The sequence below is a fragment of the Arachis ipaensis genome, chromosome B1 (genome assembly GCF_059453495.1).
Source record: "Arachis ipaensis isolate K30076 ecotype BB chromosome B1, ASM5945349v1, whole genome shotgun sequence".
NCBI lineage: Eukaryota > Viridiplantae > Streptophyta > Magnoliopsida > Fabales > Fabaceae > Arachis > Arachis ipaensis.
Window position 1 is genome coordinate 146761965 of NC_142436.1, and position 20506 is coordinate 146782470.

A 20506-nucleotide genomic window follows, 5' to 3' on the forward strand; every position below is an offset into this window, starting at 1 on the left:
AGCATCCCTATCATCAAAGGCAAAACCGTGAGGCCTTGTGTGCCAAAGCGGACAATATCGTGCTAGCGGGTGGTCTGGGCTGTTACAGATGGTATCAGAGCCAGAACCCGGATCGATGTGCTAGCGAGGGCGCTGGACTCCCTTAGGGGGGTGGATTGTAAGGCCCACATCGGTTGGAGAGGGGAACGAAACATGCCTTATAAGGGTGTGGATACCTCTCCCTAGCATGACGCGTTTTGACGAGTGAGTGTGGGGGGCTTTGGCTAGCATCCCTATCGTCAAAGGCAAAACCGTGAGGCCTTGTGTGCCAAAGCGGACAATATCGTGCTAGCGGGTGGTCTGGGCTGTTACAGGATGAATAGGTCCACATATATCACCTTGAATTCTTTATAGGAATTCAGGGGACTCAAATCCAATCTTTACTGGTGATGGCCTTAAAATTAACTTCCCTTGAGAACATGCAGCACAACAAAATTTACTAGATTTAAGAATCTTCTGGTTCTTTAGTGAATATCCATGGGAGTTTTCAATAATTCTTCGCATCATGGTTGTTCTCGGATGACCCAATCGGTCGTGCCAAGTTATGAATTCATTTGGACTAGTAAACTTCTAGTTTACAATGGCATGTGATTCAATTGTACTAATCTTGGTATAATACAACCCAGATGAAAGTGAGGGTAACTTTTCTAATATAACCTTTTTATTTAAATCATGAGTTGTGATATATAAATACTCATAATTTTTCTCATTCATTATTTCAATATGATATCCATTTCGATGAATATCTTTGAAACTCAACAAGTTCCTCAAAGACTTGGTAGATAATAGTGCATTATTTATTATAAATTTTGTTCCTCCGGGAAACAAAATTATAGCTCTTCCGGAGCCTTCTATCACATTGCCTGAGCCAATAATAGTATTAACATATTCTTCTTTTGACACAAGATGGGTAAAATATATATCAGTTTTGAGAATGGTGTGCGAACTTGCACTATCCGCAAGGCAAATATCTTCAGAATATGTCCTTGCCATTTTTCTTCAAAGACAAATGATAATAATAATAAAATGAGTAGAAGTACATGCACAATAAAATTATTCACATGAATACTTAACAAACACATACACATATCAAACTATTCCATCATTGATCAAAAAGCCAATATTTCCTTCAAAATCCTTAAAGAAATTAGATACATCATAATGAGTGGTGGAATTTTCATCATTTGAAACAAAATTTATTTCCTTTCCTTTGTCATTCTTTTTCAAAGATACCTAGTAAAGATCAATTAGGTGCCTTGGGGTACGACAGGTACGTGACCAATGACCCTTTCCACCACAATGGAAGCATTTATCCTCAATTGATTTACTTTGCGCATTGTTTCTTTCTTTATCCCACTTCTGGTGAGATCCTCTCTTTTGAATATAATTTCTTCTCCTTCCATAATTTTTCTTGTTGCCAAAATATTGCCATTTACCTCTTTTGGGGTTATAATTTGCCGCATTTACTTCAGGAAATGGGGCAGCGCCAGCTGGGCGCGCTTCATGATTTCTTAAGAGCAATTCATTGTTGTGTTCAGCAACAAGAAAGCAAGAAATTAGCTCAAAATATTTTTTAAATTCTTTTTCTCGATTGCTACTACAGGAGCACATTCGAGGCATGGAATGTCGAGAAAGTTTTCTCTAACATATCGGGCTTGAGGAGGTATCACCATCTTTTGATGATTGTACCTTTCTTCAAGGTCTTTCCACAAATCTGCAAGATCTTTTAATGTGGGATATTCATTTTTTAGTCATACGTCAAGATGACGATGAAGGAAAATCATAGCTTTGGCTTTATCCTTTTGGGATGTATTATTTTCAACCTTAATGGTATCTCCAAGATCCATTGAATCAAGATAGATTTTAGCATATAGTATCCATGATAAATAATTGTTTTCAGATATATCAAAAGCATTATATTCAAGATGAAAGAGTTTCGACATAATAAAAATTTGTTACCTGAAGTCTTCCTAAAATTTCGTTAGAGCTTCGTGCTGATAACGTGTTGTAAAATAACTAAATAAATAAATAAAAAAGAGGTAACAAATACAAAATGTAAAATATAATCAGATAACTCTAGTAGTAATATTCACCACAATTACTATCTCAAAATAAAAGAGATGATTCATATATATATATATATATATATATATATATATATATATATATATATATTACTAATGTATGTAGTAACGTATGAAAGAAAGAAAGAGAAAAAGTTTTGTATATAGACAATATAAATAGAGAGAGAATTGTTATTGATGTTATTGTCTGAGACTTAAGCTTCTATTTATACATGAGTGAAGCTTTGAATTTTCAAACTTCATTAATACTTAATTTAACTTGAGAACTTTACTCTTTTATAGGAAAAAATCAGCTGCCCATGTATTCAATGGTCATCCACATTATCATGTTTATCACAACACATACAACATTAAATAAATAAATTGCATATTATTTGAAAATTTTATACCGATACTTAATCAGATATTTAGATCATTATTAAAATGATAAATTTAAAAATTAACTATTTTTATTGATGAAAGTACATGAATATTAAATTCATTATTTAATAATTGAACTATATATTCTATAATTGTTTAGCAATAGCTATTAGGATGAGAGCAATTTCATGAGTAATATTGTTCTCATTGGTGATTGGCGATTTGCCATTGAATCTTTTCTCACAATTACTAACCCCAATTGCAGCAGTGTTAGCATAAGCTTCAGCTAAACGGGGTTTCCCAAGTTTGAAAGCATCAATGGCTTCAGGCATAGTAGTATCGATAAGATAATTGTAATTTCCAAGACAAGCTATCATCTCAAATCGAATGTCTGGTCTCTTTCCCGCCAAAATCATTTTGAAGAGAATGTCTTTGGGAGCTTCTGCTTTGAGTTGGAAACTTTGTGCCATGATTATTCCAAGATCTGCAACACCCTTAACATCATTGCTTTTATAATTAGCTTTTATGTAACTAACACATTGAGCAGGGTATGGTGTCTTGCTGCATGTTTGTGTTATGAGTTTGTCATCGCTTTTACATGGTGCAATTGCAATTGAAGCCACAACAATTGTGCACAATAATGTATTTAGAGAAAAATGCTTCATGTTTAATTACAGAGAATAATAATTTAGTATAAGCCACCAGGATGAAAGTGGTGATATTTATAAGTGAGGAAATTTAATGGTGAGAGAGATCATGTTGTTTGTCTTTGAAAATTTGATTATTCTTTTGGATTGATTTAATTTTATACATTTAATTTTAGTCCGTGGATATTTATGTTCTGAAATTTAATTTTAATCATAAATTAAAACTATCGGTCTTGGAAACATAATTAATTTTATTCTTTCACATATATAAATATTTCAATCATGTTAAAAATACACTAAAATCAATCACCAAAATTATTCACTAGTATAAAATATATGTTAAAATATAAATATATATTAAAAATAAATTGAATAACACATGTATTTATATTGACTAATTTTGATATACAAATAGTATCTTTATAAATCATCTATTCTATCTATTATTTATTATCTATTATATAATATAAAAATTAGATTTTTTCACTTAATAATAAAACTGACGTGATATATTTTTAAGAGTATTTACTGATTTATTTTTTTTAATTTATTAAATATAATTCTTTAAAATGAATTAATTATATCATCTAATTAATTTAATTAGATATTTAAATATTATATAATTTATTATAATTTATATCAATCAATTATTTATAACAAATGAAATATATTAAATCAATTATAAAAAATAAATTATACAACTAATTGATTTAATTAATGTATATATCACAATAAATCATAAATCAATTATAGCAGATGAGGAACCAATTATAATCAATTATAACTATTGAGAAAACTTATTATATGATATAATTTCGTCTTCAGGATATATATTTTTATTTTATTTAATTGGTTAAACCAAATCAACTATAATTAATTACTTTTATATCAAGTATATGATTTGAGATGAAATACAATCACATTAAATAGTCGATTTATGCTTATATATAACTTTGCATTTTCATTACTATTTAACCATTTTTACGTCTTTTTTTTTTTTTTAATATGATTTTTTTTGTTTTTCTTTTACTCTATTATAATATTCAAATAATATTTTTTTAATATGATCCAACCATCCTTTATTAAAATCGCGTTCATTGTTCCTACATTCAATTCTTACGTCCATGTAATTAGAACTCGAATTTGTGAATATAGTTTGAAGTGGTATTTGATAAATGTGGTGCATTGTAAATGATAGTGACAAAAGACAATCATACTGTAACGTTAGACAAAAAGAATAAATTTAAATAAGAACAATTATCATATTATCAAAAGAATAATATGTGTAGTTTTTCAATTTTTGTTTATCTCATTTACCGTGTATGTTATCTTGTTTACACTATATATGTATTTATAAATAATTAAATATGATTTTTGAAAATAATAAAAAATATTAATGATTTAAATTGGACAAAACTCTTAAATATGGAACGTTTCAAATAATAAAGAAAATCGACGATTTTAAATAATAGGAAAGATAAACCGTCCATTTTAAATGATAGAAAAGATAAAATGTCTATTGAAAATAAGCACGTGAAAGCACATAAGTGCACCATTAAACTGCCCACTATTAATATAATTACTTTTTTTCTAACTAACCCCACTATTTTTTTTTTTGTGTCTAAACATGGAAAGAAACAAAGCAAACACTATCCTATATCCGAGCGGATGATTTGCTGGAGATTAACACAAGGCACAGACTAAATAACATGATTAGAGTTACTCTTGGTACCATATTTAGTCATCCAATCCGTAACTTTATTTGCTTCTCGGGATACCCATTCAACGTGAACAAGTTAAGGACGAGATAAAAGCTCCTGAATCTTGTGAACCAAATCTGTTACTTTAGATGAATACCCACTTGTAAGCTCATGCATGATGGGCAGAATGTCAAGGCAATCCGTTTCACATATAATATCCCTCAAACCACAATCTCAAGCTAAAACCAGCCCCCTCCAAGCAGCAAATAATTCACATCTGATGATAGACCAGGGGAATGCTTCCAGAGCAGTCTGAGATCCAATTTTCCTTAGAATCTCTAATAATACACCAAAATCCTACTAAATTTGAATCCATATACAAGCTTGCATCACAATTAACTTTAAAACTATTGCCTACCGGTGGTTCCCAACACAGGCAATTTTGAAGAGACCTAAAGGTATTGTTTCGATTCCTGTAAACCTGTAAGTCCTTGGCGATAATTCTGGCCAAGGCAACAACCTTGTGGTCTGTCCAAGGGTTGTCAGTATTAAATATGTCATTGCACCTATGTCTCCATACCCACCAAAGCCCTGCACCAAATGACGCCTCATTGTTAGCCAACGCCTTCCGAAACCACTCTTCAAGAGCAGTACCAGCCGTCGAGTCTAGGATACTAGGATCCAATATATGCCAAATTGTCTTTGATCGTTCACAGTCTCTAAGACAATGCTCCATAGTCTCCTGCGCCTTGTTACATCTCTTACACATATCTGAAGAAGCTAAATGCCGCTTGAATCGAAAGGTCTCAGTTGGTAGAGCATCATGTAAGTCAAGCCACATAGTAAATTTGAACTTCTTCGAAATGTTTGTATTCCACAACCAGTTCCAGTTACTATTGGCATTCCAATTTAATGTTTTCTCTAATAACCATCTATAACCCTCCCTTGCATTATACTTTTTTGTTGCTGCAGGCCACCACTCCCACTGTGACTCCAACTCAGTCGAACTAGGATATCTCAGACCACAAATAAACTACTTAATCTCATGCGGAATAGGCGCGGTAAGACTATCAACCTCCCAAGACACCCCTTTCCACAAGTCAGCCACCATGAAATCTGATTCAGAAATATGTACATAAGGAACAAGGTTGCAAAGCTTACCAAAAGGAGTCCACTCATCATACCAAACTTATTTGTGGACATCTCCAATATTCCAATGAAGCCCTTCCTTGAGATGCTCATAAGCATTAACAATGTTCTTCCAGGTAGCCGATGAAGAATTTGTACTGTTTTCGTTCATACCAGATTGATTCCTGAGATATTTATGCTTCAGAACCTGCATCCACAACTTCTCACTATTATTTAGACAATCCCATACCAACTTTCCCAGAAGCGCTATGTTAGCACAGGAAGTATCCCTAATACCCAATCCTCCTGTCCTTTCAAGAGTTATGGCAACCTCTCACCTGACCAGAGGCAGCCCTTTTCCGGTCGCTTGGCCTTTCCACAAGAACTGTCTCATCAAGGAATCAATTTTATTACATGCATACTTCGGGAGAAGAGAAATTTGTATTTCATAAACCGGGATAGAAGCCATAACCGATTTAACAAGACAAAGTCTCCCTGCTTTATTCAGCAAGCATCCTTTCCAACTAGAGAGCTTCCTCAAAATTTTTTCAATAACCTCTTGAGCCGTCTTCCTGGAAGCTATGGCATGACCGATGTTAATTCCCAAGTATTTACCCAAATCATTGCAGAACAGGATGTTAGAGACCCCTGAGAGAACCTCTTTTCTCCTCTCCGACACCCTCTTGGAACACTGGGTCTTTAACTTATGAAGATTTACCTTCAAACCTGACGCTCTAGAAAACAAGTTCAGGCAATGCATAACCTCTATTACTTGAGCTTTCGATGCCTTACAGAAAAGAAAAAGATCATCTGCAAACATAAAATGAGAGAGTCGTGCTCCGTTCCTAGAAACCGCTACTAGGTTCCACAAACCTTGGGAAACTTTATGAGAGATAAAGCATGCAAGCATTTTCATACAGAGTACAAATAGATAAGGAGACATGGGATCTCCTTGTCTCAACCCTCTCTTTGGATTAAAATTTTGGAGCATGTTCCCATTCTACAAAACTACCAACGAAGAGGAAGTCACACAATTCAATATAAGATTAATGGTAGCCTTTGGAAACCCAAACCGGACAAAAGTAGCTTCCAAAAAATGCCAGTCTACCCTGTCATAAGCTTTTTCCAAATCAATCTTAAATACCATAGTCCCTTTTCGAGACTTGGTGTTCCTCATGAAGTGCATAATCTCCTTAGCAATGATAATATTCTCTGTGGTTCCTCTTCCTGGAATGAACCCTCCTTGCAAAGGACCAATGATCTTCGACAGGAAAGGTCTGAACCTGTTAACTAGAACCTTTGTGACAATTTTATAAATTACATTACATAAGCTAATAGGCCGAAACTCCCGTAAGGAAGAGGGAACTTCCACTTTAGGAATTAGAACAATGAGAGTATCGAAAATAGCCGCATTCATTGGCTCACCCTCAAAGTCTCACTTGACCAGTCCACACACATCATTACTAAGAGAGTCCCAGAACTCTTTGTAGAAAATTGCTTGAAATTCATCTGGCCCTGGGGCTTTAAACGAACTCATGGTCATCACAGCTCTCTTAACCTCTTCAGACGTCACCGGTTCCACTAACTTTTGATAAGTCTCAATACTATGAGACGGGCAAGGAAAAGGTCCCGTGGCGTCCAGGTCAATATCCTCCCTTGTAGAAAAGAGTTTTTGAAAGAAAGAATTTGCCGCCATTTCTAGAGTGGTAGTCTCCGTGGCCCAAGACCCATCCTCCAAAAATAACCCATAAATTTTGTTCCTCTTTCTCCTGATAACTGTCTGCAGATGAAAAAAATTTGTATCTCTGTCTCCACATCTCACCCATTGTTCTCTAGATTTTTGATACCACAACAGCTCTTCTTGAAGAAGGACAGCATTCAGTTCCTGATGCAAAACTTGCCCTTTGATCCTAAGCTGTTGATCCTCCCGACTATCCAGAGTAATCTGAACGTCATTCAAAAGCCTCTCCAACCCCCTTTTCTTAAAAAAAATATTGCCAAAAACCTTTTTATTGAAGCTAGTTGTATCTTTTTGAACCTCCAACAAATATTTGACTACATCCGGAGCTCCTCTATTCCAAGCTATATGAATAACATTCCTAAAAAGAGTATTAATACTATTAATACTATTGTTTTTAACCGACAAAATTTTTAAATTTTTTATGTAAGTATTAATTTTTAAATTCAAATTATATATATTTCAAATTTCGTTTGTTGCATAAGAGTACATAAAAATTTGAAATATAATTTAAATATAATTATATTTTAAATTTTGTTTGTTGTATGGGAGTATATGAAAATTTGAAATATATTTAAATTTTGTTTGTTGTATGGGAATATATTTAAAAGATGGAAAGTATGAAGTTGAATAGTTGATGCACGATAAATAAAATAGAAGAAAATGAGAAGGGAATTGAAACGGTTATCTTTCACTTATTTATTCCCATCAACCTCTCCCAACGATTGGCAAACAATTTTCTCCTACTCTTCTTCTGTTTTATTTATCCCCATCAACCTCTGCTAACAATTAGCAAACGGTTATTTCCCACTCTTCTTTTGTTTTATTTATCTTCCTAACACACACTTAAAACGATTATCTCCCCATTCTTTTTCTATTTTATTTATCCATCAAACTTCACGCTTTCCATCTTTCAATTTTTAGGAGTGGTGGGCACAGTTAACGTGTTTATTTTCATTATGGAACTTGAACATCGTACAAATTTTTTATTTTTCAAATTTATTAATATTTTTTATTATTTTCATAAAATATATTTTTATATTTATAAATGCATATATCTCGTTTACCGTATAAACGAGATATACAAAAATTCAAAAACGAGATAAGAGATAAGAGAGGAATATTTCGATAAATATTTTTTAAATTATTTATTTCAGTAATTATTATAATTTATTTATTTATTAAAATAAAAAATCCTATAACTTTTAGTAGCATAAAATTAATTATAAGAATTAATTATTGATATCAATATCAATTTATCACTAATTAATATACACGTGCATTAATAAAATAAATTAAATCGATTATAACAAATAAATTATACAACTAATTGGATTAATTAATATATATATCACACTAAATCATAAATCAATTATAACAAATGTGGAACCAATTATAATCAATTATAACATGATGTAGTTTCGTCTTCAGGATATATATTTTTATTGGGTAAAGTATATTTTTTGTTCATGAAGTTTGACAAAAATTTTATAAATATCTTTAAATTTTATTTTGTTTTAATTTTGTCTTAAAATTTTTTTATTTACATCTAATATACCATTGACAGCTAATTTTTAAAAAAATTTAAGACTAATTCAACAATAATTTTATAAGAACAATCATCAATACAAGCAAATTAAGCATAATTTTTATGTATTATTGTTAGATTGGTCTTAAATTTTTTAAAAATTTAGCCGTCGATGGTATATTTAATACAAATCGAAAATTTGTGGAATAAAATTAAAACAAAATAAAATTACAAATATTTTAAAAACTTTTATCACATTTCAAAGACAAAAAGTATAATTTATCCATTTTTATTTTATTTAATTAGTTAAACCAAATCAACTATAATTAATTACTATTATATCAAGCTAAGTATATGATTTGATATGAAATTAATTACATTAAATAGACGATTTATGCTTATATATAACTTTGTATTTTCATTACTATTTAATGGTTTTTACGTCTTTAATTTTTTAATATGATTCTTTAGTTTTTCTTTTACTCCATTAGAATGTTTAAATAATATTTTTTAATATGATCCAAGCATCCTTTATTAAAATAGAGTTTATTGTCTTTTTGTTGAACTCTTATTACATCTATCTAATTAGAACTTGAATCAGTGAATACAATTCAAAGCGATATTTGATAGATATGGTGCATTGTAAACGATTGCGACAAAATACAATCAAGCTGTAACGTTAAATAAAAAATAAATTTAAATAAGAACAATTATCATATTATCAAAAGAATAATATTAGAATGATTATATAAAAAAAAATATCATAAAAAATTATAACTTATACCTTAAAATGATCAATTTCGATGAAAAACGAATAATGTGTTCTTATTATATGAAGTACCCAACAAAGAATAATAAATTAGAAAATTAAACAAAACGTTTTAGCTTTCAAACTTAGACTTATAAACTACAAAAAAAAAAAAACACTATATATAACTTTTAGTAGCATAAAATTAATTATAGGAATTAATTATTAATATCAATATCAATTCATTATTAATTAATACACATGTTCATTAATTATAGAGAATATTAACAAAACTATTAAGCGTTAATATTGTATTTATGGCAATTAGAATTATAAATTTATGTTTAATTTTTTATTATTGATATCAATATCAATTTACTGCTATTAATGTTAGTTTTTTGTGTGTTTATTAACGTTAGCATCATATATATTTATGGTAATTAGAATTATTAATATCAATTTGTCACTATTAACGTTAATAGTATTATATTTATGCCAATTAGAATTATAAATATATGTTTAATTTTATATCAATATCAATTTGTCACTAATTATATATGCTTAATTAAAAATGATATTATAATTACTGAAAATTAAAATTATTGATGATTAATATAATTAGAATGATTGAAAATATTAATGATTAATTGACAATTAGTATAATTATGCATTAATGTTAATTTTCATATAACTAAAGAATATATTTTCTTAAAATAAATTGAGAAAAGAATGGTATCCATACTAAAACTAGAATACACCACGTCAATATTTTTGACATCTCACCTTTGGTTTTGCCGTAACAAGCTCGTTTTTTGAAGATATGTTGATTTCTTCTGCTACCGCTCTTATCCATATTAAGGCTAGGCATGAGAAATATTTACATGTCATGAATGTGCATTGGAGGCAGAAGCATGATACTCCAACCTCAAATACCCTTATCCGCTGGCTCCTTCCTCATGAAAATGAAATTAAACTAAATATTAATGGCTTTTTTTTTACTAACCAGAATAGTACAGCGTGCGGTGGAGTTTTTAGAGATCACTTGGGGAGATATATCATTGGTTTTGTTTTCAACTTGGGCAGCTGTTCTATTATATAGATGAAAATGTGGGGGATTGTGTGCGATCTTTAAATTGCCGTGGCAAACAATTTCAAGAGAGTTGTTATTGAAACTGACTCATCTTCTGTTCTTGAATTTGTGAAGAATGATTGTCCTGTGAGTTAACCTTGTGCACCGATTCTTGCTGATATCAACACTCACGTCCAATGACTTAATGTCTCCGGATGGTCACATACTCTTAGAAAGACAAATTATGTTGCGGATACACTTGCTAAAAAAGGACATACCCTTCCTTTTAGCCTGCACATTTTTTATGTGCCTCCTCCCGATATTAGCTTAGCTTTAGATTTGAACTGTTTTAACTTTTTGCGCCCTATAGGCTCTTAGCCTGCGTAGTTGTTTCTTGTCTTTCTTCCTTGCTTGGGGTCTTTGACCCCACTCGCTCATAAAAAAAAAAAAAGAATACACCACCTTAGTATTTTTTACACCAGAATGTATGCTACCGTTATAGAATAATATTATCATAAATATAAACTAATTATTAATACTTGACACATTATTATAGATATTAAATGAAAAATGATAAAAAATATTAAATAGTAAACTTAATTATTTTTCTAACTTTATAAAATTAGTATTTGTCAAATTTTTCTATATCTCGTAAATACGTATTTCTCTCTCTTATTTATCAATTTTTTTATTTTTATTTTTGCTCACTTATTTAGTTTTATATCTTTTTTTATTCCCTCAAATTATCTCTATATTTTTCTAAACTTACAAATATGAAACAATAACCTATTATCTTCTAAACCAAAAAAATTGAAAACTCTTTCATGTGCCATTATTAACCTTATAAATGAACCACAAGAATCATTTGAAATATAATTTACCGAGGTTATTAAAACATTATAATAAAAATGAAAATTTTTCTTTTACATAATTTTTCTTCTAGGTTAATTGGTGTACTAGATTTGTGATCTTACTTTGTTTTTTAGTTTTCATTGATTTGGTTTTTTTTATTATATATAAGAGATTATCACTTTATATATGGCTATATATACAAATAATGCAACTCTTAAAGTTCATCATAAGTTATCATCACTCTTTTATTATTATGACATTCTTGAATTCAATGTAAAAAAAAAAAAATAATTAATCTATATTATTTCTTATATTGCTAAATTTTATTATTCTCTAACCTTTTGTGACAAAATTAATATTAATTGATTTCTTTGAGTTCATCAACGGTTTCGTATATATATGTTTTATTTGGTCACCAAAAAAATATATATTGTTCAAAAAAAATTTAGTAAATATCAAAGTGTAGTAAGAATATTATTATTATTATTATTATTATTATTATTATTATTATTATTATTATTATTATTATTATTATTATTATTATTATTATATGTTAATAATATATTTATTAGTTTTTATTTTATTGCTTAAATTATTTAAATCATAAAATTAATAACACATCATATAATTATTGTTACTTATTTATTAATTATCTTTTAATTTATTATTTATATATTTAAAAATTTTACTAAAAATTATTTATTCAGTTCTATAATAAATTATCTTTTAAATTTGAATAATTTATTAATTAGTTTGTATTTATTATACCATATATTTAAGAATTTATTAAAAAATTTTAATATAATAGAAAAACAATTGAAAAAATATTATATCAATTTTTTTAGGATAAATAAGTCCTAGAAAAATAGCCCCTGGCCAATTTCGCATTAAAATGACGTCGTTTTATCCAAATTAAATGAATGGGACAAATAGACCGTCTCCTGACCAATTTGAGTTTTACGATAGATCAGTTTCCGTCTTTTTTCTAATCATCCATATTTGTACTTAATGATCCCCTCACCAGCTTAACGTGCTAGAGTAGTATCTTCCATTAGTGTTTGATGACACAATTAACAAGAAGGGCCACGTTGTCTCAAGGAAATGAGGGACAAGGGCCAAAATGGCTCTCTTTTTTCGTCAGAAATTGCGTTGTCTTTTGTGAAAAAAGGACAGAGACCGGATCGATAGTTTATTCTTTTTATTAATTAAATAATGGCCAAAAACACTAAAAATTGATGGCTCTCGAGAGTTTCTCTTAATTTTATTCTTTCACATATATAAATAATTCAACCATGTTAGGTATATACTATGTAAACCCCGCAAAAATTGACACATGATTAGTCAATAAATCAAATTTTAATTAGGAAAATTAAAGATACAAAACTAATACTAAAATAGAATAGAACTCTTCAAAACGAGAATTTCAACACTAATTTTAAAGAATTGGCCTAAAATTGGGCCAAACGGACCGAACCGATTGGACCGGCCCGTATTGGACCCAAGGCCCAAGTATATAAGGCAAGGCTCAGCTCTCATTTCCCCAGCAAGTTGAAGAACACGCTGAAGGGAAGGGAAACCATCAAACCCTACCCGCCAAATTCAATTTAAATTTTAAATCCACGTAACTTTCAATCCGGAACTCCGATTGACGAGTCATTTGCGGCCACGCGTCCGCGGCGTCGAGCTCTACAAAGCCCATAATATTTTAAGGTAAGGAAGTCACATTTTTTCTCAATTCTCCCATTTCCAGTTTCGAATTTCTTGGACTTTTGTGTTAAAGTTTTGTGTAATTTCGGTGTTTAGGATCAAATTAACTTGGTGGACTTGCCGAGTCTTATCCCAGTTCTCCGTTGGTGAGGTGAGAACTCTCAAACCCTATTGGATTTCTTGGTTATATGTGTTGAAAATTAAGTGTGTATGTATGGGTATTCATGATATGATATAGGTGAGGTATATATATATATATATATATATATATATATATATATGGTATGAATCTAATTGAGAATGTTGGAAGCTTAATTGGAAGCTTGGAGTTGGAAATTAGATGCTAAAATTTTGGTATTGAAGCTTGCAATCTTGCCTAGTGGGTTGCCTTGGAAAAAACTACGCGAAAATCGGCCAAGGTATGATTTAGGTTTCGCGCGTTTAATATGTAAGGTTGTGTGAAAACTTAGGCTAGAGAATTATAGGATAAGTTGAATTGGTTTTATATATTAAATGATTAATTTTGTAATATTGATGGTAAATTGATGATTAGGCTTGTGTTGGAATTAATGGATATGAGATGCTTGGCATTAATGAGTTGTTGGTGTTGAATAAGTGTTCTTGTAATTATTAATGAGGAATTGATATATGTTGATATATTGGGATCATTGTGTGGAATTTATGGAATGGTATGGACATTGATGTGCTAGTGGTTGGTGATGATGGAGTAAGACTTGTTGTGTTGTAAATTTGCAGGTTTGTGGGTAGAGAATGAGAAATTGGTGAAAAATGGGGTTTGGGGTATTTTTGGTAAAATGTGAATTTTGGCAAACTTTGGTAGTCCATATTTTGCTCTACAAATTTTGAATAAAGATGAGGTTTGCTTTATATTAAAGAGGGTTTAACAAGCTTGATATCGGTATAAAGTTTGCGGAAAACCGAATTTTGTAGAGGAAGTTATGGATGCTGGAAAATTGGTGCGAAAAACTGATTTTTGTAACTTGCAACAGAACCAGGTTTTCTGATGTGTGTCCACGCACAAAGCCGTGCACACGCACCCAAAAGAAGCGAAAATCTACCTGTGCGTACGCACGCCTCTGTGCACACACACACCTAGTATTTTTTACAAAAGTGTGCGTCCGCACGCCCTTGTGCGCACGCACACGTCAAGATAGGCTTTCTGTTGGTGGCGCTAGCACAGGCAAGGTGCTTGCACACCAAGTAATGTGTGCGCGCGCACGAACTCATGCGCACGCACACGTGCTGCTTTCTTGTTGAGTTGTGCGCATGCACAGGTGTGCGTACGCACACGCCCTGTTTTTCAGCACCTTTATTTTTCTGTTCTAAACATGATTTTTAAACCCTAAAAATCCTATTTTTGCCTTGTTAATCCTAGATCCCACTAGTAAGTTTAGTAGATAGCAGAAGATAGAAGTTTGAGGTAACTTGGGAGTGAAGAAAGAGGTAAATATGATGAAAAATGTGAAAGGGAAGTTGTTAATAAAAGGAGGTAATATGCCATGGCTTTGATAAATGATTATATCATAGTAATAAATATGAAATGGCTTATGAATGATGATATCTGAGGTACGAGTTTCCCTGGATAAAAACCGTGGCTTGCCACCACGTGTTCCAAGTTGAATCTCGATACTCTGTTGACCCTACGTCGTAAGGGTGACCAGGCACATATAAATTCCTGAGTATGAATAACCCCCGTTGAGTGTTTTGAATGATAAATGAATGTGAAATCTATGCATAGACTCTTGTGGATGCACGACGGGGGACAGTCTAAGGTTTTCGGACTTGTCGGGTTGGCTGGATAACCGACAGATGAGCCTCATCAGCCATAGGACAGGCATGCATCATGTGCATTTGTTTGTTTTGATTGCTATGTGTTATTTGAGATTGCCTATATATATCCTACAACCTGCTATTCTTGCTATTTACACTATTTGCTTATTACTTATGTGTGAATTTGATTGGTTGCTTGTCTCTGCTGAATTATGAAAGACGGAGGGACAGAGAAATGGTGAATTAGTTAAGTGTTAGGTGTTAGGTGTTAGGTTTAAGGCAAGTAATTATAGTGTACTTAGAACACCTACCCCTATCTATGGCTTTTACTTAGAAATTAAGTTCTGTAATTGTGATAACGGAGTTCTAGGATTGCCTATGGCATTCCCAGGACCTTATTTATTATACGCATGGCACCTTTACCATGCTAAGAACCTCCGGTTCACATTCCTTACTGTGTTGTTATTTTCAGATGCAGGTCGAAAGGCTCCTCGCTAGGCGTCTGGATCCCGAAGCGAAGTAATTCCTGGGTGTATTTTGAGTTTTATGTTTATATATGTATATACACTACAAAAAAAGTTAGTTTTAGCGACAAACTTTTAGTGGCAATAATATAATAGCCATTGTTTTATTTATTTAAGTTATGTTTTAGTGGCAATTATATATTTGCCAATAATAGTATATATTTTAGTGGCAATTATTATTATTGCCACTAAAAAATACAAAAAATATTTTTAATAACAAATTTTAGTAATCATATATCTGTTGTCATTGAAAAATACAAAAAGAATGTTTTTATTAACAAAATTTTGTGGCCATAGTCTATTGCCGCTATTATTCTTAATAACATAACTAAAAAAGAGCTTTATTATCAATATTCATAATTAAACTAAAAGTCTAAAACTCTCCCAAAACGGCAAAACGGCAAAACCCAACTAAATAGAGGAAGAGTAAGATCAGAGGAGTGGCGAGTGTCAGAAAAAGAGAGATTCAAAGAGAAGAGAGAGTTCGTCGCCGAAACCCTAAGCTCGTCGTAGCCGTCGTCGCCGCCACCGTTGTTCATTTGCTTTTCGCTGCTGTCATAAAGCATATGGGATCGAGCTCCGCTAATGCATCATCTCCAGATTTTTAGCAACGCGGAATCCCCTGAGATCGAGAGAAAGAGCCTCTCCCGTTAACACATCTCATTTATGAACGATGCTGTTGCATTCTCTGTCAGCATTCTATGGCAGGATAGGAAGCAATTGCGTGTCACTCTTCTCAATTTGATTAGTTTAATGCATATTTTTGCGTACTGAAAATTTTTCTCTTGATTTTTTAATCCTTAATTTACAAACTTAGCATAATGTGAATGGCTCGTGTATATGAATTTGAAGTAAATTCTAAGAAAATTGATAAATTTGCAAGGTAGATTATTGTACAGATAGAGTGAGGAGGAGATGAACCCTAACCATAATCCGCAATCAAGCGATGGAGGAGGCATGATGCGATGCTGCACTCACTGAGTTTCTCGCTTCGTTAATGGATTATACTCCTATGGTTCGTTCTGTTTTCTTCTATTTATGTAATATCTATGCTTGAGCTCCTTGATTAGAATTGTTTCCTAAATTTGATTGAACATTGGACCAACTCTTTCTTCTTCTCAGATACCTGATGAATTGGTGAAGCATTACTTAGCCAAGAGCGGGTTTTCAGTCTCCCGATCTTCGATTGTCAGTGCCTTTTTTCTTGTTACAGATTTGTTCCTTTTTTATTGATGTGTGAGTTTAACTTTGATGTTTTGACATTGTCAACTAATCAGAGGTAGGAATTGCCATATTAGAGTTGATTATAGAGAATAATGGTTCAATTTAATCTTTGGTTATAGGCTCAAATTAGGATAGTGAATCAGAGGTAGGATTGTCCTATAGCTAGAGGCAGAGGTAGACCCAAGAGGAAGATGAAACTGACAAGAATCCTTCATTAGTTCATCAATGGAGTCATCACATTGGTGCTGGAGCAGAGGAAGACGAAGAAGATCAAAACTGGGTTAGTATCTTTGATTTTTTACCTATTTTCTTTGTTTTCTCTTCTCTTTAAGAGTCGATAGTCATACTCAATGAGTTGAATAGGACTTATACTAGCAGTAATATACTTGACCTATATACAAGTAATTAATGGTTTTTGTGTTACATAATTCAAATGGATTCAGCCGCCACAACTAGTCCCTTCAATTTCAAGAATTCGCTATGGTGCAAAGCGTGATGCACAACTCAAATATTTGACCGGTAGATAAAAAAGGCATTACCTAATATATATCTTCATTGTTGTCTGGTGATGCTCTTTCTTCACCAAGAAGAAAATAGAATCTGACATATATGTGATGCAGGTAATGCAAAGCCTCATAGACCTAGGAGCACTTCAACCTACAGGGGACTTATCATCAGTAAGAACCTTAAGTTGATTATTTAGTTTAACAAGCAATAGAGGTGTTTGGCTTGCAGGTAAGAAGATCTGTACAATTTTTCTTGAACAATCTGCTTAACCAGACACCAGATCAGGCACAGACTCTTTCTGCCATTGGTGAGGTTTGTATTTCAATATTATATTATTCCTTCAGCTGATTGTTTTATTGCTGCAAAAATAATTGTTCTGACTCGGTTATTCGAAATCAAAATTATATTTCTGTGGCAGGATCTATTTGCTATAGCACAAGATCAGCCATTCCGTTTTCCATCTATTTGCTGGTTTTCTACTTCAGAGCACTAAGGTTTAGGTGCCAATTTCCCTCCTCCATTTTCTTATCATCTATAGGTTCAATTTCGTAACAAGCTTTCCCATTATTAGTGATGAATTTTTTAGTTTCACATAGGTTTCAGTAACTAGGCTTTCCCACCTTAAACTCTAATGGAAACTAATTTCAGTTCTGTGACCCAGGGAAGAAGAAGATGAGGAAGAAGAAGCAACAATCTGTTGCAGAGGCTGATGCAGTTTAAGATTTAGACTCTGTGATTCATGACCATACTCTTTTCTTTGACAAGTTGATTGAACTCATCCCTGCCAAGCTTTTCCTTCTAACCGACGATAAGGATAAGCCGTGGTTTCAGGGTCTCAGCAAGGCTAAGAAAGCTGAGGTGAAGAGGGAAACTAAGGAGAATATTAAGAAGTCTTGAAGCGAACGGTTGGATCCTGAAAATCCCCCTGCCACTACTCTTGACTTGTTGAAGCAGAACTTGGGTAAGGAGAAAGCAAATGAGAGTAGCGATGAGGAGGACGGTGAGGCTAAGCCCATTGCCCTTGAAGGGGACAATCGGTCTATGACTTATGAAGAGCTTCGGCAAAAGCTTCATCGTAAGCTTGAGGAGTTTCATTCAAGTTGCGAGAATTCGGGAAGGGCAAAGAAGAGGGAGGATAGAAATGCGAAGAGAAGGTTTGAGGACAGGAAACGCAAGAGGGGTAGTGAAAATGAAGAAAATAAAGTTGCAAAGAAAGAGTCTACATAGAAAGTGAAGAAGGATGCTGCCGAGACCTCAAATGAGCTTGTGTTTGGTCATATCAAACTTACAGATGGTGAGATGCAAGGTAAGAAGAAGAGGAAACTTTCAAAGCATAAGGAACTTGAAAGGGCAAAGAAGTTGGAGGAAGTGAAGAATAATCCCGAGAAAGGTGAGGCTGTTGCAAAGAAGCAAATGTGGAAAGCAGCATTGGATAGAGCATCGGGGATTAAGGTTCATGATGATGATCCCAAGCTGTTAGAAAAAGCATTCGTAAAGAGAAGAAGAAGCAACAGAAGAATGCAAAGAAATGGAAAGAGGGAATTCAAACAAGGGACCAGTTGAAGGCAAAGAAGCAGCAAAAGAGATCAGATAATATTTCTGAGAGGATTCATCAAAAGAAGATGCATAAAATCGCAAAGAGAGAGAAAAAGCTTTTGCGGCCTGGCTTTGAAGGTCACAAGAAAGGTTTTATCACTGAAGGTTCCAGTTAAGTTAATTCAATGTTAGTTGGTATCTTTCCTTCATAGAATCATAGTATTTTGAGTGTTAGAATATGACAAATAGAACACATCAATTTCTATGTCTGGTTTAGTATGTCTCTTAACATTGAACAGTTTTTTTTTTCTATGACGGGTATTCATATGACATTTTGGCAATTCAGCAGTCCATATGATTAGTTTCTGGTTATAGTGGAATACTGGCATTTTATTGAATTTTAACTATCACAGGCTGTTTGATTACATTATATCACCATAGACTGATGATATGCATTGGTTGTTGTATTTCTTTCCTGAGTTGCTTGCAAACTTGCCTGCAGTATCGAACTGTTGCTTCTTCACTAAATCCTCGGGTATGTTACAGTCCATGTTTGAAATCCAAAGCTAAGTACAGTTGCAGAATTTCAGCCTGTGTCTAAAATGAATCCTACAATTAAGATAGATAGATTCCAATTGTGTTTATTCTGAAATATAGTAAACTTTGATGCTATGCTATGTTAATATATCGCATTTTATTATCCCTTTTCAGTGATCATCTACAATAAATTTTTGTGTATTTTATTACATGTAGTGTATCTATCTACTATCATAATTGGTTTCACAACAATTATATTGGTGGTTTGTAGAGTGTGGACCATTTCCAGGCATGGATATTTTTTTGGAGAATGGTATAATCAGCTGAATCTGTTCCATATGTTTAGAAAGATCAATTTATAGCTTTGTGGTATTTCATTGAATCTCATGTCTGCTGCTAATGAATGTCACCAATGAAATGACAGTCAAAGCACTTTGCCTCCATAATAATAATAATAATTAATTGTAGTAATTAAAAATAATTTTAGTAATTAATTTTAGTATATTTATATTATGTACAATAATAATAATTGTTGGTAAAAATAATTTGAAATTTTAGAAAAATGATAGGTTATTATTTCTAAAAGAGTGAGTATAATAAAAAAGTCTTAAGATTTTAGTGGCAATAGTAATGGCAACTAAAAGTGAATATCATTACAATTTTATAATTATTTGTAGTGGCCATATAAATTGCCGGTAAAATGGGTTTTGGCGGCAATAGTAATAGCCACTAAAAGTGAACAACATTACAATCTTAGAATTACTTTTGGTGGCCATATAAATTGCCA

At 32.2% G+C, this 20506-nt stretch overlaps 1 protein-coding gene and 1 pseudogene across 1 annotated transcript; one reads left to right on the forward strand and one right to left on the reverse strand.

The window, feature by feature from the left end:
• Positions 1–2538: 2538 nt before the first annotated feature.
• Positions 2539–3148, reverse strand: LOC107614941 (cell wall / vacuolar inhibitor of fructosidase 1-like). The gene has a single exon (XM_016317067.2). It carries the CDS (start codon positions 3146–3148, stop codon positions 2630–2632), a length of 519 nt encoding a protein of 172 aa, XP_016172553.2. The 3' UTR covers positions 2539–2629.
• A 15129-nt stretch (positions 3149–18277) lies between these two features.
• LOC107620155 (uncharacterized) lies at positions 18278–19358 on the forward strand (annotated as a pseudogene).
• Positions 19359–20506: the final 1148 nt, after the last annotated feature.